Genomic DNA, 24,510 nt, shown 5'->3' with positions numbered 1-24,510 from the left:
TCACCATGCTGAAAGTGTGAAAATCTTGGTAGTATAGCTACTTCTCATACATTGTCAAACAGAGGCTCCCTGGGCAGATTTTCAAAAAAGGGCCATTTCCATAATTTTTCCCCCAAAAATCTTAATTAATTCATGAATTATGTATTCCAATTAAATTTTATTATGTGCAACAACAGAAACTCTGTCTCTTTTGGTCTGTTATGGATATGGATATATTTCTTGAATGTTGAGTGTTTTTGTAATATTGCTTTTATTCAGTATTTGTACAGTTAAGTAGTCCTTAGACCAAAATTCCCATTTTGTCCCCTTAACTTTAATTTATGCATAAGGAAATGGTAACATACCCATATTAGTCTCATTCTAACAATTTTAATAACTCTAGAAGATTTCAGATTGACTCCGGTTTTTCTGTTACTAAAGGCTGTAAAGGTTGCTGCGTATATTGATTATTTATTAACATAACAGCAATTCGTGATGCCAGCTAGTTAGATTTTTTTGAAGTTGTGTTTTGCACACTGCCTCTGCAAGATTAATGACTTTAATTAGGATTTACAAAGATTAAAAAGGATACTCCATCCATTCACCGTATATAACCTCCTCTCCAATTCAAGGTCACGGTGATCCAGAGTATATCCTGGAAGCTTAAGCTATGCAACAGGGTACGCCCTGGAAGGAACACCAATACTCTCCATTTACAATTTGGATACTTTCATTTAAATGTTTGTTTTTCAAATTTAACACATGAGACAAACAAGGAAAATGTTAATCTCGTATGTATATAATAGTCATAATACCTGAAAGAGCCTTTCATTTCTCTCCGTTTTCCTTTCAGGGGCTTATGTGGTCCAGGGAATATGGAGTTATCAGTAATTTCTGGAAAACCTATGTATTTCTTGTCAATACTAAGCAACTACAGGCAACAGTAACTTATGCAAAGTATTTGTTTTCTACTTCCGTTCCAGTTTCTATGAATAAGGGTTCGATTTGCGTAGCAGAGCAAAACACGCAATACGAACATGGTAGCGTTAACACATATTTAGATCCTTTAATATCACAATAAGCACCGACAATATGCACCAATTAAGTGCCGGGGATTTTTTTGACACTTGGGTGCAGTAACCCTCAGCAATTATGAGTATTCATAGTGAAAATCTGCACGTTTTTCATATAGCCCAGAAAATGTTCTGCAGGTTTTCGTCACTTTTATGCATTTTCTTGAGCAGCTACACCTCAACGACGTCAACCTTTGGGTAACATGGTCAGCGAGTGCTGCACTTCAGCAGGCGTTCTCCACACCACTCGCTCTCTAAACATTTAAATCATACCAGGTGGATCCTTGAGATTGCTCCCTTTCTTCTTGCGGACCAAATTGAGGAGAAGTCAGCTGGGGAGAAGTGGTGGCTTGACAAGAAGAAAAGCTTTTTTTTCCTGACAGTCATTTCTCCACCGAATGTTCGCATGCAAGGAAAGTGATCCCATTAGCATCATTATGTAAATTATTAATGTTGAGTTTAGTTTCTGTTGAAGTACTGCTGTAATATGTCTAAATCTTGAAACTTGAAAATGTGGTCAGGTTCAAATTTTGAAATTATGAAATATGTTTGTAGCTATTTTCTCAGGTGTTATGCTAGTCTGTCTTGCTTACACTGTCATTGAACCTAAATTGTTGTATAGATACATAAATTGGTATATATCTATATAATTATTTGGCATTTGCCGCTTTTGTTTGACAAGACTCTAAAATATGAATGTAATAGTTGAAAATGTGGACTGGCCATTGAGAACTGCCACGATGTCTATACTCTGTTGAATACAGTGAGTAAAAAAAGCTTTCAAAAATGTAGGAAAAAAAGATAGAGCAGACAGACCTGTGCACAGCAACCCTGTTTAAAACAGCCTTTATTTTTTGATTTCATGAGCGCACTATTGGCAGGCCTCAGTTGGAAAGCAGGTTTTTTTTTTTTCTTTTTTTTTTTTCTTTTGAATTTATCAAATTCAAACCCTGCTTTCAGCTACAGTCCTTTTTGGAACCAGAAAAATAAATACGACTAAATACAATTTAAATAAATGTAATTGTCACGCATTCATACAAATGGAACGTGCGATACAATGTAAGAATGTAAATATATATCTATTGTTTATGCATACCTGCAGTCCGACAGTGTTTTTAATTCACGCTGTTAAATGTGGGCTTCCTTACTGTTCTGTTGCTCAACGTTACCTCACCTTGCCACCTGAAATCGAGCTTTGTTTACCCGGCCGACTAGGTAAAATGATGCAACATCTGCAGAAATGTTCCGGGGAGAAAATGCTTAACAGAAGGTGCACACCTAACGCCAGTGTAAATGGGAACTGCGTTTGGGGATTCCGGCACGCAGGAGGTTAAAGCGAATGCAGCAGGAGGAGCTGCTGAAAGAGGCATTCAGGGAGGCAGGAGGGTGCGGAGGAGAGCGACGGAGGGGAGGGCAGCCCGAGATGGATTCACGGTCATTCTGCAACGCTATTGATGCAAGGTGCGGGAGTGTGGAGCGGGCGGCATTGTGAGGGGTGCGAGGTCTTCGAGCACGCTCTCGCCGAAACCCTCGAACACCCACGACAACGAAGCGTGTGAAAATACATAAAGTTAGGGCCCTCGTACTATATCACGGACCCCCAGGCGGAGGGGAACAGCGAAATTTACGAAGGGCCGCATGAATCGATGCCAACAATGAGAGCGAGTGTGAGCGGTGAATACTAAATGAATCTGATGGGGGGGCGTCGGGGCTGAATCTGAAACAGGGGGCCACATGTCATTCAGAAAACACCCCTGAAAGGGAGCCTGGGCTCCGTGTGAAAGTGCAGCGCTGGTGACGCCAGGGTTCCGGCGGGCTGCCGCGGCTCCCCAGCAGGGCTGAAAGGAGAAAAGGGGCTGACGTGCTCTCCCACCCACTACGCTCAGCACCTCGGCTCATCTTGGTCCGTTCCGGAGATTTCTTCCTGGAGAGCTTGCTGAGAGATTTTCCTTTGAACGTGCTGTTAATTCAAACGGCTATATTTATAAAACGCTACGCAATTAGGTAACGCTACGCGCGATCTTTAAGATGCAGAAAAAATGTTTTGAGACAACGTTGAACTTCTTTCTTTATGTCTTTAACGTACATCTGCTTTTCACAGACGGTTTTCGAAAGCAGCCTCTAGTTATTTTTTTCCCACCGCGTAACAAAGGGAAAAGGGTTAGGGTATCAAACAGTGACAGTCATTGTAACAACTGGCTTTTACGATTATCGACTTTATCGTCTTCTGACCTTGTTAAGAGTAAAATTTGATTAGGCGGTCTTTGCTCGGTACTGTATCGAGGACCTAAAAAATTAGCCGATGTCACAGAATTGTATTTATCTAATCTGTCCGGACAGCAGGGCGTAAAATGAACTGTTCATAATGTGAGATGGAAGTGTGCATCACACCTAAAGAAGACAAATAACCGTGTTGGTACATATAACACACAAACACACACAGTACGTGCTGATATACGTACTTGCGGGCTGTACTGTACCCTGCAATTTTTCACCATTCATAACGGTATCTTGTACGGCATTCGTGATGCTAAATGTTCCGATGCCACCGAATTATGAGCTCCTCAAAGGAGTAAAAAGATGGTACTACGATGCGGCCGCTGTTCGGATAACAAGTCCGTCTTGTTTAAACAACAGAAGAGCTTATTGGTCTCCTGGAGGTGAAAGGTTCTGAATTACCATTATTGAAAGATTTGTTAAGGTGCCCGGCTGTAAAGATAGGAACAAATGTATTGAATCTGCACTGGCCCGTAAAGATAGGATTCTTCGCTGTAATTCACCGCCTGCGGCATCCGGTGATTTTCTACATGGTCCTTAAACATTATTTAGGCTTCTGCTTTAGACTTAACAATGCATTCTGTTCTTATGCTTGAAAATAATTACCTCTTAGTGGGCTGAAGCACTTTCTGCTGATGAGATTTTTTGGTTTGAGAATAAAGATAAGGGAAGATGCACATTACAAATTTTAATGTCAAATCTCAGTTCTCTCCAGAAAGCGCTTAATCCTCTGACAATACAGGGAAGTGAAAATAGAAATTTGTTTCTTTTGGTTCCTGCAACGTTGGCTCTGCGGGTGAGATTCAGGTTGAAATAAAATCCTATAAATATCCAAATTTCTTTTTTATGCTTGTGCGCACAATATTTTCCTTTTTTTTTTCAGCTACTTCAATGCTGGCTCCCTGTCAAATTCCAAAAAATGTGTTATGCAGTTTTACCACATTGTACAACAATTTTAGAGAATTCACAGTACATCGTTGAATTATATTGTATGCTGAGCCGAATTTTGTATACTGTGTTTCAGAATATTTATTTATTTCAGCAAAGTTAGAGTTCTCTCCAAAACATAAAACTGCTGTCTCTGTTTTCGTTTTATAGTTGTGGCAAACACATTTAATTTCAACTGCAAGACAACTCATAGTGGGAAAAATATTCAGATTTAGTCACAAAGCCTGGAGCCAGTAGTATTTGCACTTAATTAAGTTGTGGATGTTTTTCTTTCTTGCAGAAAAGGCATTTTAAGGCAAAGCCATAGGTCAGCCAATCCTAGTGACATCGCAAGCTTGTTGTATTTGTTATAAATGAAAATACACTGGCCTAGAAGTATTAGAATTGTATGGAAGTTCAGTTAAAAGCACCTTCATTTACATAAAACTGAATCAGCTAAGTGGCATGATGCTGCATTGGGTGGTGACTCTGGCTCTTTGCTACTCCTGGGCTATGGGTTTGGATTTGGGTTCAAATCCAACTCACTCTATATGGAGTCTGGATGTTATCCCTCGTTGACTGGTTTTGCTGGATTCCTCCTACTGTCTAAGGTTCACGTTTCAGGTGAACTGTTAAGTCTAAATTGCTCTTAGTGTATGAATGAATGAGTGTGCGATCGCACCGCGATAAACACGGGTTTCATCCAGGGTGTACCTTGTTTCGTACCCCGTGCTCCTGGGATAGGCTTTGGACCACCACGACCCTGCGTCACACAAATGGTTATTGATAATGAATGAATGTAAATCGGCTTAAATGGTTGACAGTAACGGATACGGTATTGCTTTTATTCTGTATGCTGTAAACATGCAAATCCCAAATGTTCTAGCACACATACCTTTACCGTGTTTTACAAGACTCTGCTGTAGCTAAAACTTGATTCGTGAGCTAGCTTGTTACAAAAATCGCCCTACGGACAGAACGTATAACTGGAGTATCGAATTCCTTCGTGACGCAGAGGAATAGACGGAGCGCAGGGGTCATCGCACTTTTCGGACTTCCTCGGCCTTTCGGAGGATCCGACCTCCCATCTCTTTTTTCCTGTGTATGATTGTGGTTAGTGGCGCTGTCCAGATGGCCCGGTATGATCCCTTGGACTCTGAGCCAAAGCAGCTCATTAGACAGCAGCAACCACAATACTAACATATTGGGAAAAAAAAGTTCAATCTGCTGAATTCTTTCTTGCACATGTTTAATAATTGTTGGTTTGCTCAGTAAATCTTTTCCGCTCTCTGTATGGATTGCCCTTCCTTTCCTGAAATACCTGATGACTGCGCTTTAAAAAAAAAATACAGTTCAGAACGCTGGCGACGTGTAGCGCGGAACGAACATGCACCTTAACTAAAACTACTGAGTCCTGTATGAGCTCTTAACAGGGCGCATGAGAGAGACTCTTGAAAACCCACACTGATCGTGCCATCTGCCGTTCTAGAAATGTCATCATCTGCCGTAGACACTCAGGAAAAGGTTGCGTTGCATCGGAAAGATTCGCTCGCCTTGTCTTTGACCAATACTGCTAAAATTGTGTGCGTTGCAGTGTTTTGCGCAGTGTCTTTTTGAGGAGCAGGGAATTCCAGGCTCTCTCCGCATAAAACGCTTAATTAAACAGCTTCCGTAAGTGATTCGCGTGGCAAGTGCCCTGTAGGTCACTGGATGAAGCTTACATTTGTAGAATTTTTAATGTATTTTTAAATGTATTCTTCTCTCTTGAGAATAGCTTTGCAAAGTTTATATTCTATATCTCGGTATTAGCAGGTCGGCAGATAGAAACTGATGGCCGTTAATTTTTTATTTTTTTTTTGGTGAATTTCGTAGCTGTGTGACATTTATTTCTAAGGCTTGGAGTCTGCTTAAAGGAGAGCACCTGGTCACTTGGATCTGATTGCGCCTCCCCCTCCCCTGCAATTTGGACCTCATTATTGGGGAAAAGAGGCGGAGGTGGATGCGGGGATCGTGTAGGAAGCTGGTACGAGTACGAATGTCTTATGGGTTTTTTGTGTCGATAGGTGAATCAACCTAAAAGTGCACTGCACCCCCACCCTGGAAAAATCCTTTTTTTTTTTTTTTTTTCAATTACTGATAATAACAGGCAAAAATGCACATGAAGTGGAGCGTTGATTTTTGTTTATATATACACGCATTTTCTGAAACCGTTTGTCCCGTGCGGGGTCGCGGGGAGCCGGAGCCTAACCCGGCAACACAGGCCGTAGGGGACGCACCCAGGACGGGATGCCAAGCGGGACTCGAACCCCAGATCCATCGGAGAGCAGGATCCGGTCAAACCCGCTGTGCCACCGCACCCCCACCTTGGTTATATATATAAGAGAAATTAAAATTCTATGAGATTTTGTGTGAATTCCAATAGTAAAATGAAAACATGCATATCATTGCTCAGTGCCATACGATGAGATTGTAGAGTCCGCAGTGAGAGATTTAGAGGCGAATATGTTAATTATTTTATCTGTGGTGCATATTCTGCAGATCCTTGCAAAATGTTACCGGTCTGTAATCGGGGAATGATGTATAGTATTGATTAGGGTGAAAAATGTATTAGGGACCTGTGCCACGTCAGCATCATAAAGCTTGATTCCATATGTCGAAAGAGACCCCCTTATGATTTAGGGAGTTTCCTGTGTATAAACCTGTGTTTTCGTTCAATGACTCTTAAGTATTGATTAATACCAAAATGGAAGCTCGGCTAATTCCGCATTTGATTTTTAAACTCCTGAGAAAGCACAAGTGATATAGATGGGTTAATTAAACCTTTTGAAATGTGAGAACGATGAATATACGTTGATTCTAGTGAGAAATGGTCCCACCGTGTTTTTTTTTTTTTTTTCTGTTGTCAGCATAATGGCAGGTAAAGCAGAAAAATGTTTTCAGAGCTGTTAATGTGTTTGACTTAGGGCATGCTGAATAGGCTCTATGTGTGAAATACTGAGAAATGGAAATATCTCTCGAACTAATGTTTTCTTACATCAAGGAAAAATGTCTGTGTTTATGCTATTTACTGTATATGCTCTCCTCTCCTTTGAGTCATTTGTAAGGGTTTAATTCCTCACATCCTTTTGTAGGAGTTGCTTGCTGGCTTCGGGGTTTTGTACAGACTGAGGTTTAGCCTCCAGTTTGTAGGAGGACCGCGGGTTTTTTTTCGTATGACTCTTGGAGTGATTTATTTTGTGGGGAAGAAAAATATTTGAGATCTTTACACTGTGAAGTCAATGAAGGACGTTTTGGTTTGATTTACTTTACATTCCAGCACAGTGGCGACTTGGCTCATTCCTATCTTAGAGCAATTTAAGTATATTTACTAAAGCATTATTCATGAAATATTTTAGCTATTTTTTACCAAAGACTATACTTTACCACAAGGTGCCTCAAAGGGGATCTGTGTGGAACATCAAACTCACGTACTGTCTGAAACCGCTTGTCCCGAACGGGGGTCGTGATGAGCCGGAGCCTAACCCGGCAACACAGGGCGCAAGGCTGGAGGAGAAGGGGACACACCCAGGACGGGATGCCAGTCCATCACAAAGCACCCCAAGTGGGACTCGAACCCCAGACCGCCACAAAGCAGGCCTGGCCAAACCCACTGTGCTACCGCACGCCTCCGTTTTACTAACTCATAATTAAAAATAACTGTTTTTGAATTGTATTCTTTTCTGTTTCACATAAACAATAGAAAATGAGCATTTTATTTCATTTTTGTCTGGTTGATGTAATTCCTTAGTGCAATTTTTCATTCATGCTTTTTACAAAAACTTACCGATATTGTTTATTCATTTAGTTGACACTTTTCTCCAAAGCAACTTATAGCATTAAGATAGTTACAATTGTTTTCTGATTTATACAGGTGGTTAATGTTGCTGTAGCAATTTATGATACGTGTCTTGCTGAAAGGTACTCCGGGTGGGATTTGAACCTGCAACTTTTAGGTCCAAAGGAGGAAGCTCGACCTACTATTCTACCAGCTGCCCCTTGCATGTATCACTGAACCAACAATCTTTAAAATGTAAAGTCATGCCGTTCTAAATAAAGCGCAAATGAAATAATGAAAATACTGATTCGACCACTGAGTTACACAAACATATTTTGTAATACTGAGGTCAATAAAGCCTTTATTTAAGTTCAACTTTCAAGTTTATTGTCATGGGTACAAGTACTGTGTACAAGTATCATGAAATTCTTCTTGAATTCTTCTTCTTTAAATTGGGACATTGAAATATGTCCGTCTGTTATAGTTTGAAAAATTGCGCAAATTTTTACCCCTTCGTGGAATAAATTAATTTCTTATATTTTAAACATAATGAAGCAATATGCTGTAGTTTCATCATGTTTGCAACAGCACACACTCATTTTTTTGAATCTTATGCTGCCCTATTTCTGATTATGTACCTGCTGCCCTAATTCTGTATATGGCCACCCTGTCTTCAAATTATGTACTGTGTTCCTGGGAGAAAAACACAGCAGTGTGAAAAATAAGTTTGACAGTATGAGATGCAAAGTCTTTAGAGTTTTAAACTACTCACCAAGTGTGAATAAATTTAGTTAAATGATCTCGCTGCAGCGTTTGCTTGGGAAGCAAAGAGCCTCTGGCAAACAAAGACCATCCGCTGGTGTCTGTTGTATAATAGGTGATTGGCGGGGAGGTTGAAGCCTCTGACTAAGAAGGCGACTCAGACATGCAAAGCAGACATGGCAGTTGAGAGATCAGAGGCAGCCGCTGTGCTCATGTACCCAATTATTCCAATTGTCTTTCTTTTCATAGCTTCAGCTTTTTCGGAACATAGCATTTGAATATCTGCGCAGAAGTGTATTAGAGAGGAAGAAGCCGGGTGAACAAAATTTTTGTAATTCTGAGGAATGTATTATGTTTTTGGAAAACAAGTTTATCATAATAGAATTCACTAGACTGTTTTTCCTTGAGTCAGTGTCCATAGTTGGGGAGGATTTCAGGAAGCTACAGTTGTGGTTCGAGCGTCCAAGGTACGGTTTTATTCTGTTTTAGTTGGGAAATATTTTTTATTAATATTTTCACTGCAATTTTATGAAAAATTGTGCTTAAGAGTAACGGCAGCTGAAACTATTCCTCTGCAATTCAGAGTATCGTAAGTTAATCGCTGGGCTTTGTTAAAGGAGACAAATTGGAAGCTTGATCTAGTAAATGACAAATGTCAAATGAGGAGACACTATCTGCTGCCTCCTAATCTCTAATATCTGCACAAATTGCAGGCAAGATATCCTTCTCTTGGTTCCCTCACTTTGACTTCACTTTCTCTGTTACTCTACCTTTTTATTAAGTGGATCTCAAAATAGTTTTTTTCCATGTTTTGTCCAGGTGGTTGGAGAATATGACATGTTGCAACAGCAACTGGGATTTGAATCAATAAGAATTAGCATTTATATAGAATTTTTTGTTCAAAAACCCCAAAGGCTTGTAGAGTGAAGCGTACGTTATAGACCACTGATGTTTAGCATCCATGTGATGATATGTAGTTGCCATGTTGTTTCAGAGCTTTTGCTAAACGTGTCTTGGACTTGTGCTGTTTTGGCTAAATAAATGGTACGACAAGGTGAATGGACTCGGGGAACACGGTTAGGAGAACAACCTTTGTTGTTTGCCTCTGTTGAGTTTGCAGAAAAGCTTGTAAAATGAAATTTAGAGAGCTGACAACCAGGAGATGACTGAATGTTTCCTTTTAGAATTCCGTCGCTGCAGAACTTTTCGTATTTGGTAGCGTCAAATTAACGGGAAATACTTGTCATCCTCAGGTTGTAGTTCTAGGAGATGTTCTGCTGTCGTTTTCTTGAAACTGGCACTTGAATCCAAATTGCTTTGCTGAACAAAATGTATGATGGGCTAAAGTGGGACTGTTCAACTTTCATCCTAAGGTTGGGCTATTCAGCTGTGCTCCTGGAGGGCAGACTCGGGAGGGTTTTATACCAGCCAGGCAGTAAATGGCCTGATTCAACTTTCTGTCATGATTGAACCCATTTAGCTTCCTTTCTGAGGTCTTAGTGGCCAAAAGAAAGCTGGAAAGCTTGCCGAGCACTGCCTTCCACAACCATGAGTTTATTAGTCCAGTTTTTGACGTTCATATAGGAGACTTTTTTAGCCACTCAATGAACCACTCAATTCAACTTGCTGAACCCATGTGACTCCCTTTCTAAGAAATGCTCTTGGACATCCAGAACCTGAGTTCTGCAGTAGTAGTCCCTGGTTACAGTGTGCATTTGTATGCTTCATAGATCGGTTTGGCTGAAATTGACCTTCTAGCAGTGATGTCTGTGATTTACCGAAACTGTATGTATGTAAATCATCCAAATGCACACGGTACTAATAAAATAAAGTACAACCTTTAAGGAAAAAGTTACTGACAGATAGTGTATCTGTATATACAGTGCTGTTTGAAAGTATGTGAATCCCTCGTGTTTCTTAGTTTTACCACACAATCATAAACAAGCGCTATGTTCAGCTTTCATATTTACATATTCATTGACGTATGATATTAATGGAGGATATGTGTAATGTTTAGCTTAAACTTATGGATTTCATTTGGTATTTTTTTGTATATTATGTGTTTTTGGATGAAGATAAATGTTAAACTTATTCTGTTGTTGCTACTGAAAACAACAGATTTTAATGCATCTTGTTAGTATTGGAGTCAGAATTTCCCATCTGTTCAAGGCCGATTGTTGAGCAGACTTTCAAAATGTGTACCGAAGTGCGAAACAAAACGTGCGTTGGATGTATCAGTTCAACACTAATAATGTACTTGGAAGAAATGATCTTACTAAAGTTTTTAATAGTCTTGCAGTATTAATTTTAGTTATACTCAGTACAACTAGGTTTTTGTCTTGTTTGTTGCAATTGTTTTGTAGCAAACTGTTTTGAAAAATATTTTATTACTGGATGTGTTTCACAAGAATGTTCATGATTTTTCCTGTTAAGTAAAAATGCAGAAGTAAACTTAAAGAATGCATAAAGTTACTTATCATAAATTAGCGTCTGTTTTTCTCCTATTGACGCCACCAGATTTTCAGTGACTATCTTTGAGCGCCAGAAGACACGTACATATAGATCTTACTGATGTCATTTGAAACTGATAATAATGTTACAGTAGCAGCAGTTGGTGTTGATTTTACTATTTTTGATTATTTTCATTTTTGTATCCAAGCATCAGGAATTTTCAAGCATATCTTATTGCTGTAACTTTAAAGTGCATATTATGCATTTGACCATCTGCTTTTTAAACGTTTAAGATTTTGAAATCCAGTCTAGAAAACTAACATTATTTGAAAAAATGAGAAATGTTAGAGCTGTTCCCAAGTATTATGCTTAGTATACTTTTTCATCTATGTTGTTCTGCCTAAAGTCATATACTTGGGTTTTTAGAGAATAATCTTTCCTTACTGTTTACTCCTTACTGATTTAGCATTTTTTGTCATGTCCTGTTGCAGGTATTTATGAGCCGACATTTCTTATATTACTGCAGTGAACCAATCCTGGATGTGAAGATTGCCTTTTGTCAGGTGTGTGTTCCTTACAGGTAAAAAAGGTACAGTATTCATTCACTTCCATTTACCTTCATTGTCGCAAATGTGTTTGTGTCAGAGATGATCCCCACTGGTGCTGTTGGTGAATAGTTAAAAAGTTTAAAAAAAAAGAAAAAAAATGTACCAAAACAATGTTTTTGTTTTAACATGTTACTTTATATTTGTACCATATACAATTGCAGCACCTACTTTCATTTATAATTCTGTTGTGGAATTATAATTGTCCAGTGCTGAAGATATAATAATACAAATTCAGATTTAAAGCAGCGAATCTGAATAAGAAATCACCTTATAGCACCAGGGGAGTCATATCATTTGGAGCAGTTATGTCTGTTTTACCTGGACGTGCCTGGATGTACCGTACCTGGACTGATTTCTCGAATAAGTCAATGCTCATACAGTTTTAATGAGTATAACATGTTAAACTCTTATGTAATGTTCCTGCATTATTGTTAATGTAGCAAAAATAAAATCGGTTTTATGGTATTTCCAGTTTCATTTGCTATGTTTTGTTAGAAAAAACCTTTCCTGCTAATGTATTGGGCTCCTTATTCTTTTGCTCCACTATGTAAATAAGTGTCTGAAAACTGGAACGATAACTACACTGTAGTGACTTTGAAATAAACCAGTGAATGAATATTTAACCACACAAATGTGTGTTTTAAGAAGGTTTCCAAAATATACAGTAGACCAAATAAAGAAAAGAAATAAGATCAGGGATTGTATCACTAACAGTAATTTTTTTGCAGGCCATATAAAGATGTTTGTTGTTTAAATAACAGCACCTGAGCTTTATCCAAATACTTAGAGAAGGCAGATTCAGTGCTCTGCGTTGTTTTGTGCCATCCGCTGAATAGATTGTCTAATTCGGTGGGATTTTATGTGAATACTGTGACAAATGGCCATGACCAGTCAGCAATTTTTCCAAATGAAAATGCCACTAACATTGGATTCATAGCAAATTTAATGCGCCAAATACTGTTCTTAGTACATTGTGATGCATGCAGATGCAAACACTTTTTTCTTAACTTTTCCTGCAGCGTTTCGTTTTTGCTACAAATTTTTGTTGAATTTTTCCCTTGTTTTATTAAAAATATGTAATAAAAGTAGCTCAGATTTTACCCAATATCTGAAACAGAGGGGGCTTAAATGGCAAAGACAGACTGTAGATAAAATGTACATGAAATGGTTTTTACATAGATATCTGGCAACTATGCACTACAGCTCAGCAGGGGTCCTTGCTAAGAAAAATTATAATCTCTCTAGTTGGTTTTTAATGCCAACAAACAGAGAATACCCAACTGTTGGAAGCAATATGAAGCTGAACATAAATAATGAAATCCATGGTATTTTATGCTTCTTCGTTTTGATAGGTACACAATAGAGCCTCTGTGTTACTTTGTAGCCTGGATGGAGAATTGCATTGTTTTAGTTGTCATTCACTCATACACGCCATGTTAGTGCACTTTAATCATGATTATTTCTGGCTTTGTGCATGGAAAACGTTCATCTTAACACAAAAAAAAAAAGATGAATTTTATGCTTAAAGCAATTCAAAGGCTCTTAGCTGTTTGATGAGGGAATGGAAAAATAAATATGTGACTAATATAAGCTGGAGGCACCCATATTTATTTCAGTAACAACGGTTACTGGAAATCTGTTTTGTTAATCAAGATGAAATTAGCCCTGTCAGTTTAATTGCTCTTTGTTCTGCTAAAAAATGGACCTGCCCCAGGAAATAGATTTTTATGAACTGTGGCAAGCTCTCTTTATAGAGTGCTTGTTGTTTTGTGCTCATACAAATATGCTATGATTACCATTGAGGATATGTTCTTTATGATACCTGAACTGGTGTTAGATTGACATTTTAGTATTATATGAATTGCCTAGTCGGTGAAATCAAATTGGTTTTTGCCTTATCGAATATATCAAAAGAACTGTATGAATTTTACCCTCTGGGAAGGTATTCTCTGAAAATATTCCACTGGTGAATGCTGCAGTAGTTGGTAAACAGGTTTGTGTTCTCATTCATAATAGACATGTCTGATGCAAAATGACTTCGTTTTTGTTGATTTATTTGCATTGTATTAAAATACTGTAATACGTTTATTTAACTATGTTACTGATGGTTTTATTTTGTTAATTATAAACAATAACATACAAAAGTAAGGTGAATGTTGATTTCATTAATTGTACTTTGACCTCACTTTTGGGAAAGGATGCTTAGAAATGTTTAAATGTGTTTGGCATGAAATGATACACAAAAGTCAAAATACATTTAATAATACAGAAATACTCTTACCATATTTCTCCATCGCTGCGAGGATGTCACCCTCCTGGTGAAAAACATGATGTCTAAAAGGGGTTGCAGTTTTTATACTATATTTTTCAGTTCTTGTCTTTTAATGCTATATTTATATTATTCATTGATTATCGATAGCTGCTTGTCCAGTGCAAGTTGGCACCTAGTAAGACATAAACAGATTAGTCTGGTGCTTTGAGTCCTTGGTTACTTTGACTAATTTGTTGGCTTTGTTGAATCGTGAATTAATCAAGTGGTTTCGTATGGATAGTGCTGTCAAGAGTCATAGATGTGGAAACATTCACGTTGAATGGTGACACGATGCGAATGGAGACATGGAATGCCAGTGTGAAGCAAACTGTGATGAGTGACGGAGACGAAAGCTGACGTGGGCTGTGTAGCGGCGTCAAACGACGGCGTGATGCGGGATGGTGTAAACGGCTACGTCAGGGGTGAGATGGGGCACGGATTGCGGTTGTAATAGGCGCGGAAAGCCGGCACGAAACAAGGGGTGCAGACACAGAAATTGCATTGACAATAAATGGATGGATGTCAACGATGAGCGAGGGACTGAACTGCATCTTGTGGTGCAGTCAAGGAGGTACAGTATGAAAAAAAAAATTGCAGGATTGAAAATAAATGGATGCATTAAACGAACCTGGAGTCCCAGTGACAAGCGCGCCGAGTTGGAGGCAGTGCGTAGGCAGAACAGAACGAAAGTTCGACCTCAACAATGGCATTGACAAACAATGAACTAGTGCCAACAGTAGGGAACGGAGATGCGGACACGAAGGCTGTATCAGCAAACCTGGGACAGGAACCGAAGCCGTACAACGTAGAAGGCTGTAGTTAATGAACCGGGCTGACGTGAGCCAGGTAGAACGAAGACGCGGGCAGTAGTGGCTGTGAATGACCTTGGATTATTGTTTAGGTTTTAGTGAAAAGAACTTTCTATGGAATGGTGGAAGTAGTGGATGTTGGATTTAAATTGGCGATCGTATAAAAGCAGGAGAGGGGCATGGTGGCGCGGTGGGTTCAGCCGGTGCCCGCTCCGTGGCTGGTCTGGGGTTTGAGCCCTGCTTGTGGTGCCTTGCGATGGACCGGCGTCCCGTCCTGGTTGTTTCCCCTCCCCTCTAGCCTTGCGCCCTGTGTTGCCGGGTTAGGCTCCGGCTCGCCGTGACCCCACTCCAGACGAGCGGTTGTTGACGATGGATGGATAGCATAAAGGCCCCCGAGAGAGGGAGGGAGGGAGCCTAGTCAGTCGTTGGATGCTTGGGCATGAGTGAGTGGAGCCACCCCAAGGTGACAGAAGAATCTGGGCACATAAAGATGCATCAGCTAGGAGAGCTTCCTCAAAGGCAGAGCAGGGGCAAGGGGGACGGGGGAGGCCAGACAGAACAGGAAAGGGGCCTGGATCAAAACGAGAGGCTGTAGCTTTGTAGAGAATATGCATATAGTCGCACCTATGAGTGGAGGTTCCCCGAAGAAGGGCAGGAAAATGGAGAGGTGCACATACAGCGCAGAGAAAGCTGGGTGGAATTGCTCATGGAACCATTTCGTGAGAAATCGGGGAGGCGGGAAGTAAAAGCACCCAGGTCTGCGTGGTGACGTGACGTGCGAAACGAGGCGTCGCGAGCGAATAAAGCAGAGCGAAAATACAGAGGAGGCAGCTGGAGTGAAATGTAAAACGGCACCGTCCAGCAATGGAGGAGCAAAACAAAACCCGCCGAAGACCACGTGGGTCCAGGTGCCAGCGGCTTCCCGCTCCACCGGGGCATACTAAGAAACGATACAGCTGAAGACCACGAGAAAATGGGCGCGCTAGCGACTCGGCGTGGGTGGCCAGAATTAAGTGAGGAGAAACGCCGGGAGCGAACCCGAGATGCGGCACCGGCGAACGAGAGCGGAGCTGCCGGCAATCTACAGGTGCCGGCTGCCAGAGCGGCTGATATGGCGTGGAAAGAAAAGCAGTTGAGGAGGCTTCCAATGGCAGGATTACCTGGTAATGAGAGCTGAGATGGGGCAGGCGGGGGCTGCCGGACACCGGGCGGAACAGAGGTTGGACAAACCACCACAGTATCAGTAAAGTAGGGATGGGTCAGAGGTGGCGCCACATGCAGGATGCACCCGTTTGCGGAAAACGGCGCAGGTGGGGCGCCGAGGTTTGTGGGGGGTCTATCTGTGTTGACACCATGGCCGTTGGTTTGGTCTAATAGTTCTCTATACACACGCGATTCTAAACAACTTCTAGCAATGAGCTGGTCGGTGTGCACTAAGCATCAAACCATAGCTGGTTCCATTTAGTCGCCAGTGAAAACTGCACTGCTATATCTGCAGCCTGTCTATTTGCTCTACTCTGAAAAGTGAAACAGAAGGCAACTGGTCTGTAACTGGCAACTGTACCTGGACTGATGACTTACTAAGTACAACTGAAATTAGGTTAGATAAATTAATGTATCACTTTCATACTTGCTAAGTATGATGTGAGAGAAATTTTCCCGATGCTGTAAGTCACACGTGGGGGGTGCGGTGGCGCAGTGGGTTGGACCGGGTCCTGCTCTCCGGTGGGTCTGGGGTTCAAGTCCCACTTGGGTTGCCTTGCGATGGACTGGCGTCCCGTCCCGGATGTGTCCCCTCCCCCTCCGGCCTTACGCCCTGTGTTGCCGGGGTTAGGCTCCGGGTCCCCGGGATCCCGTATGGGACAAGCGGTTCAGATGATGTGTGTATGATGTGTAAGTCACACAGCTAACAATTGGTATTAAAGTGTTTTGAACAAAAGAAGGGAACGGGTATATCTGATAGTCTCCAGTTTCCAGGATATTGATCTATAAGCTCACGCATGATCTATTCTGTAAGATCAAGCTATACATTATAATTTTAGATACACTATAATTTGTAGATATTCTAAATGTGAGATACACTATACTTTTAATTTTTAGGTTTAATTAAGACAATTTTAAGAATTTATGCAGAAAGTAATAATTATTTGATTTCATCGTTTTACGAAATTGTGACTGAATGCGATTGTTCTGCTTTTCTACGTTTCCTTAAAGCATTTCTCTGCCTCCACAGGGGTTTGGTAAACAAGTGGATGTGTCATACATCGCCAAGCATTACAATATGAGCAAAAGCAAAGTGGACAACCAGTTCTACAGTGTCGAAGTTGGAGACTCTACCTTCACAGTTCTCAAACGGTACCAGAATCTAAAGCCTATTGGTTCTGGGGCTCAGGGAATAGTCTGGTAAGTGTCCAAATCCTTTAAATTCACCTTGTGTATGAAAACCAGTTACATTTACATTTACATTTATTCATTTAGCTGACGCTTTTCTCCAAAGCGACGTACATCTCGTAGACAATACAGTTTGTGTATTACCTTCGGAGAAAGAGACGTAGCTGCAGATGTGTGATTCTTAAGTACAGTTAGTTAGTGTCCTTCACCATATGCACCGACGTTCATCGCGCACGTAGCCGCATAAAACTTTACCGGAATATCCAGAATACCGGAATATTTCAGTTCGCTGAAATTCATTGATTTGTTTATTTGCATGATTTTCAGAGACCGTTCACTAGTCAGGATTAAATAAAAAAGATTAATATGTGCGGTCTTAAACTGAAAATTATATGTATATGTTTATTGTTTAATTTTGAGTTGTGTATGGTTAAGTCTCTTTTGTTTTTGTTAATGTTAACAAAATGGTTATTAAGTCCTGCTTGCACCAGCTGTTTCTTGATATTGCTTGCACCTCAGAAACATTCTTACTTACAACACCATGACGGAGGTTTCATAAGATCCTTCGACAGAAGGCAATTTACTGTTATTCTTACAAGTGCAGCCACGTGTGAGTTCGAATCCGGCTCAGTTCACGTGCACTTTGCATGTTCTTCGCATGGGTTTCCTCCAGGTTCCTCTCAGAGCCCAAAGATGTGTTTCAGGTGACTTGAAGACACTGAACTACTCACAGTTTGTGAAAGTGTGTGATTGCCCTCTCGTGCGCTGGCATCTCCTCCAGGGTGTACCCTGCCTTACTCCTTATGCTTCTTGGAGAGCCTCTCAACCACCGCATCCCTACATTAGGAGATGTGATTATCAAAAATGAATGACTTAATTCTTCAGAATTTTGAACAAAAAGGGGGTGCGGTGGCGAAGCGGCGCAGCGGGTTTTGCCGGGGCCCACCGTGTGGCGGGTCTGGGGTTCGAGTCTTGCATGGGGTGCCTTGTGATGGACTGGCATCCCGTCCAGGGTGTGTCCCCTCCCCCCCTTAAGCCCTGTGCCCTGTGTTACCGGATTAGGCTCCAGTTTGCCGCGATCCCGCTCGGGACAAGCAGTTGTAGACATTCTGTGTGCGTGTGTGTGTGTGTGTGTGTGAGCTGTCTCTGAACATATCCTATGTATTTGGGAAACAATAAATCATAATCGATCAGTAATACACAGTACTAATTTATGGCAGGTTGCAATCTGATAATTTGAATGGGTCCTGAAAGACAACAGTGCCACTGGATAACTTTAATTATAGGGTTATATTTAATTCTAAAGCACAAGGAATGTGTTTGTTATTAACTATTAACAAATTTACTTTACAGGAGCAGCATTGTGTTTTAATCCTTCAGCTAGGAAACCTTTTCCATTAAAGCACTAATTGAATAACATAAGAAACTCTCAGCTCTGAACGCATCATGGCTGGAATTAAACGTGCCTGCCAGGCAGCAAGCTAAGCTATTCCATTTGCAGTCCATTTTCTGGAGGAGTGAAAAAAAGCTGATAATGACAGATGATAATCAAAACAACATGCATTCACAAGAATGCCAATGATGTTGAAACATGTTTAAATGCAGCTGCTCGATCTCGATTGAATAATGAGTTCAATATACTAGGCTCTGGTTAAATTTTTTTGCTGTTCTTAAGTTTTTTTTTTCTTTTTCTTTTTTTTTCCCTCAATGCAGAATAAATATTTGCTAGTGATAAAGCAGGTGGTACAATGCATTGTTTTTCCTCCTCGGAGACATGGTGTTGCATATTTTCCCCTTTGATCCTCTTATTCATGGCATTTGCAAGTCTCCATCAACATCCTGTTATTGTCCTGGCAGAGATCTTAGAATTACATAATGGATTGCATAACAGTGTTTAGATTCAGGATATCAAGTCAGCTGAGTGTGCTCTAGATGAGATATGGAAAATGTTACAGTCACAAGAATCTGTGGTATTGTATGAAGAGCGAGGATCATGAGTTGATATCATACAAGACGAGTCAGGAACCGAAAGATCTCTGGTCCCACAAGCAAAGGCATGTGTTTCTGGTTAACTGCTGTGTGTGTGTGTGTGTGTGTGTGTGTGTGTGTGTGTCTGTGCAAGCAAGATTAAAAATGGATTTCTTTCTAAGTTTTTTGCTTTTTATTCAGCATTGCGACGGTGGAAGGTGGAAGGCGAGCTTTCAGATGTTCTGTAAATTTTAAGTCGCTTCTGTTTCTGCTAATATTTATGTTCTGTTAACGAGGTGCGGTGGCGCAGTGGGTTGGACCAGGTCCTGCTCTCCGGTGGGTCTGGGGTTCGAGTCCCGCTTGGGGTGCCTTGCAGCGGACTGGTGTCCCGTCCTGGGTGTGTCCCCCTCCCCTTCCGGCCTTACGCCCTGTGTTACCGGGTAGGCTCCGGTTCCCCGTAACCCCGTATGGGACAAGCGGTTCAGAAAGTGTGTGTGTGTGTGTTCTGTTATGTTCTGCACACACGCTCACAAACATACAAATCGGTGGTTTACGATACGGGTACGTTCTGCAAAGCCCATCATAAGTCGAAAATATCGTAAGTCGAAAATGCATTTAATACACCTGATACACGCCTCTGCGTGGCAGACTGGGAGATGCAGATCGCTGCTGCTGTCTAGCATCGCAAGAGAGTATCGCTCTGCGTGTCGGGAAAAAATTAAAATTAAAAATTCAAAGTACAGTTTCTACTGAATGGCATTGTAAATTCAAAATTCAAGAAAATCATAAGTCAAATAATCGTAAATCAGGGACCACCTATATATATATATATATATATATATATATATATATAAAATATGAACATGCTTTTTGTTACCATTAAAATCACTGTACAGTTATTCACACCTATTGTGGTGACAATTTTGACGCACAGGAAGAAATACTATTTGGCCATATTACTGCTGGGGAAGGTAGTGTGTAGAGAATCACAGCAAAAATTATTTTGGCGGTTTTTGTAAGTAATCTTCAAAACTACCGTTGTGCACCCGTACTCATCGTGTAGTCGTGCGGTACAGTACTATAAAATGTTTATTGAGAAAAAACAGCACTTGACCTAGTTCTTGGGAGTTCTCAGGAGTAGAATTAATTCCCTTACAAAGGCAGGTTCTTAACATGGTCCACCTGCTACATCCGGAATATATTAATACTCGAAAGTATGGCTCTTCAGTGTGTCTTTACAGTGCTCTAAAATAATTGACTAAAGTAGTCTCAAAGGGCTGTAATGTAAAGGCAATTGCCAGTGAATTTACCACTCTCTTTCCCTACTGTCAGGGCAATGTATGGAAAATATAGGCCCGTGTTCTCATTTGTTGAAAAACTCTTCACAGAGTTGAACGCAAGAGGATGTAGTATGTACAGTACGTCAATATCAGCTTGTCAAAGCATTGATTATCGAGGGTAGTAGGCCGGGTGTTTCGCACTACAGCTCCGTATATTAATTTTGAAGGGAGTTATAGACAGACTAGCTATAAAAACTGATTTTCTTTGATAGAGTGAATGAAATGGGGAAAAATACAAACTCCATCACAAATAACTCATATCAGCCTTTGTACTTTGCTAACATAAAGAAGTGATTTTTTTTTTTTTTTTTGTCCAGCATTTCATAAGATTATGTTGATTCCTTTTTTTGTCTGTTGAGATCCTCATGGTATTTTTATGGGAAAGAAATGATAAAATAATGAACTAAAGGAAAATTAAAAGACAAAGCAGCAGTGACGCTGTCATAGCATATCCACTTTCTGGAACTATGTAATGACCTTTTCGGGGTGAGGAGCTCTGGGATTTGGGAGGGTTTCCGAGTAGAGTCACTGCTCCTGCAGATCAAGAGGTTCGGGAATGTCGTGAGAATGTCCTCTGGTCGCTGGAGTTAAACCTGACTAGTCCCACTTGGAGGAGACCCTGGGGAAGACCCATGTTGGGGAGATTACATCTCTTGACTGGCCTAGAAATGCCTGGAGAGAGTGGTTGGGAAAACGGAGGTTTGATCATGTCCGATGAGACATGTGCTACCACCACAACCTTCACCAGGACAAGGGGATAGAAATTGATTTGACTCTGTGTTTTGGCGATCGAACAGCACATTACAGCCAGACTGATGGCGGGAAATCATGGAGCCCTAACCCAAAGCTAAGGTGACAGCAGACAGCATGAAACTGGGAACAGAGCACATAGCAAAGTCCAAAGTGCAGAGGCTGCTTTAAATTTGGTTTTGCTGATTAACCTGCTTAGTTGATTCATCAGTTTCCGTAATGACCCAACAGACGCGAGTGTGAATTGGCACTGGTTGCCATTTCTGTGATGTAACCAGACCAAAACCTCTGAGATTGAATTTAGGCACATTAATCATAAAAGTCTCAACCATCTGTTAGCCACGCTGAAGAACAGTTCTAAATTTGATAAAGGAATAAGCATGTAAAATATCTCTTATATTTTACGTCTAAAACCGACTGGGAAGAAATATACACGGGTTTTTGGTATATACACCTGTATGCGCCTCTGTGGAATTAATATTGATATTTACAGCATGGCTGCTCTATTTTTAATTTCTAAAATAGGCAAGCCATGGAAAATTACATGCGAGAAAGGCATTTTGTCAAAGAGAACTGATGCGGGGAATTTAACTAGTTGTGCTTGTTCCAAACCTCTGAGATTATTTTTCTGAATTCATCTTCCCGTGTCGACTGTCAAGCAGTCGTATAATCGAATAATATATTATTTTCATTCCTCGTTTCCCCAACTCGCGTTACGTGTTTGCGGAAGCGGTTTGTGTCGATTTCAGACGGGCCTCTTTACAGTTTTAAGCAGCGGCTGTAATTCCGTCCACTGGTTACCATTCTTACTCATGCTTGTGTCAAAGCTGTCGAAGACATAAACATTGTTATCCATCAACCTTTACCAGTACAGTCGCCTACAGCAAACTCATTTTTACCTGCTTGTTTCACTGACCTCCGTGTCTGAAACGACCATTTCTCTCTGCGCAGGATCGCTGACGGATCTCAGCTAAATGACTGCTGTCTGATTCCAGCTTATTACATAATAGCAATAAGTCCGGTATTTTCCGCAGAGCCCTGTTTAGCTGGATATGTTGCTGCCGCATCATTAATGATCGTAGCCGTGCTGTCCAAATAAGAGGAGAAAGGAATGTTAAGGGCGACTGCCCTCGACAGATGTTTCCATAGACCGAGATGTTAATTCAATCCCGGCTCCATGTTGTGGATATCGGAGCATGAGTCAGAGAGCCACATTACCAGTGTACATTACCGTGGCCGGTCGTATTCGCGGCGTGTGAATTAATGGCTGTGTTTTCGCCAAGCATGGAACGGAATGGAGCGTATAGTCACATCAGCTATTTTTAATGACGGTATTTGTTATTTTCATATATAGGATTGCTGCAGAAGATATGGTTGTAAAACAGTGTTTTCTATTAAAACCAACGTTTAAGAGCTGATGGCATTTTTACGTTGAAAGTGTCACGTCAGTCTCAATTCACAGGAAGGGATGGCATCGAGAAACATTTTCTGGGTTTTATTGTCTTTTGAAGACAGTTTTTTTTTTTTTTTGTAGGTGGCTTTAAAAAGCTTATTTGGATTAACGTCCGATGTGGCTTCCATTCAGTCAATAACATTTGTTAGCTCCGGTGTCACTGAAGGTGAGGGCGGTTCTGTCATTTTATTAGCGCCGGTCTCTCTAATGCCCTTTCTGTGTGTCGCCTGTGTTCCTTCTGCAGCGCTGGGTATGATGCTGTACTTGACAGAAATGTCGCCATCAAGAAGCTCAGCCGGCCGTTTCAGAACCAGACCCACGCCAAGCGGGCATACCGGGAGCTGGTGTTGATGAAGTGTGTCAACCATAAAAACGTGAGTGTCTGCTACCGTTGGGCCGGCTGATCCATCGTTTCTTGTTTTTTATCGCAAAGAATGGTGTGGGAGCTGAATGGTTAACGTGAAATGTCTTCCGCATAGCAGATGTTGTTGATGAAAATAAAAAGTAAAAAATTGCAGAGTATAATGCCTTTATTACAGAGTGCATCACCACCTTCCCTAGGAAATATCCTATTATTTCCCTGACCCAGCAAACATCTACTGCTCTACTAGAGCGACGCCAGTCTATAATGATTGGATTAGTAAAATTACCGTTATTCATCAGTATTTCATTGCTGCAGCCAACAGTTTGTTCAAACAGACCTGCAATTTATTTCTCTTATACAGCTGAGTGTCACTGTAACAGGTTAAATGTTTTACGTTTGGGTACAAAAAATTCCCCCTGGAAATTAACTGTAAGCTACGAGTCTGTTTTCTCAGTGTCAGTGCTACCTGCTGACCCCTACATACTGTACATACTGTACTTTTTGTGTTATATATCCACTTCTACCAAGGCTAAATGTTTAAATGCTCCAAATCTCCATTTGATATATTTCTACATCCAGCAAAACTGTTATTCAGGGGTTTCCAGTTCATGTATTTATTCAGACCCCCCACAGTTTATGCAAGTTTTCAATTACATAGCCAAGGGTATTATTGCAGAATAAAAGTTTGCCAAAAATTTCATTGCAGCAAACTTAGAGTATGAAAAATTCCACTCTCTATGCACTGTTCATTGTGTATCAATGCATACATTATTCATAAGCGGCGACTGAGTTAATCTCCGTTTCATACATCTGCTTCTGAAACACTGGCAACACCTTCCTGCTTACTTCTTCTAGAATAGACCAAAGACGGCTGCAGTGAGATGAATGTAGGGTAAATATGGTTAAGGGGCAAGAGACTGGTACCTCCCCTAAGTTCTGATTTCCAGTCAGTGGGAAGTGTTACTAACAGGGCCACTGTGTTTCCATGGATCTTAATCCTCATACCGGTGCAAATCTGTCGTCTAGTAGCAGCAGAATCTCTCTCCATCAGCAGTGTCCTTGAGCAGGGTTATTCCCACCCCTTCTCTGTGCGGAAGCCCCTCAGTTCCACCTCCCCCCCCCGTACACTGCTGGAGACCATGTTATTGCGCCTGTACTCGTTGTTGCTCAGCAGGCTACTTGCTGAATGATCAGTTTTTGGTTTCGTTCTGCTGCCCATAGTGTGGGCCATGT

At 41.0% G+C, this 24,510-nt stretch overlaps 1 protein-coding gene across 6 annotated transcripts in view; it reads left to right on the top strand.

Moving 5' to 3' along the window:
• mapk10 (mitogen-activated protein kinase 10) overlaps positions 1 to 24,510 on the top strand; it is a 62,932-nt gene that overhangs the window by 5,380 nt on the left and 33,042 nt on the right. For 5 of the 6 annotated variants that reach the window (XM_018754568.2, XM_018754561.2, XM_018754587.2 and 2 more), the window contains exons 2-4: positions 11,775 to 11,846; positions 17,245 to 17,414; positions 23,158 to 23,287. In XM_018754568.2, the coding sequence (XP_018610084.1) occupies positions 11,775 to 11,846; positions 17,245 to 17,414; positions 23,158 to 23,287 (372 nt within the window). Of the gene's footprint in view, positions 1 to 11,774; positions 11,873 to 17,244; positions 17,415 to 23,157; positions 23,288 to 24,510 lie in introns of those variants that run through there. The other variant, XM_018754578.2, reaches the window with a different exon arrangement.

The sequence above is a fragment of the Scleropages formosus genome, chromosome 6 (genome assembly GCF_900964775.1).
Source record: "Scleropages formosus chromosome 6, fSclFor1.1, whole genome shotgun sequence".
NCBI classification, from domain to species: Eukaryota; Metazoa; Chordata; class Actinopteri; order Osteoglossiformes; family Osteoglossidae; genus Scleropages; species Scleropages formosus.
The sequence above is the reverse complement of the archived record's forward strand: the minus strand, read 5'-3'. Positions and strand labels throughout refer to the sequence as shown.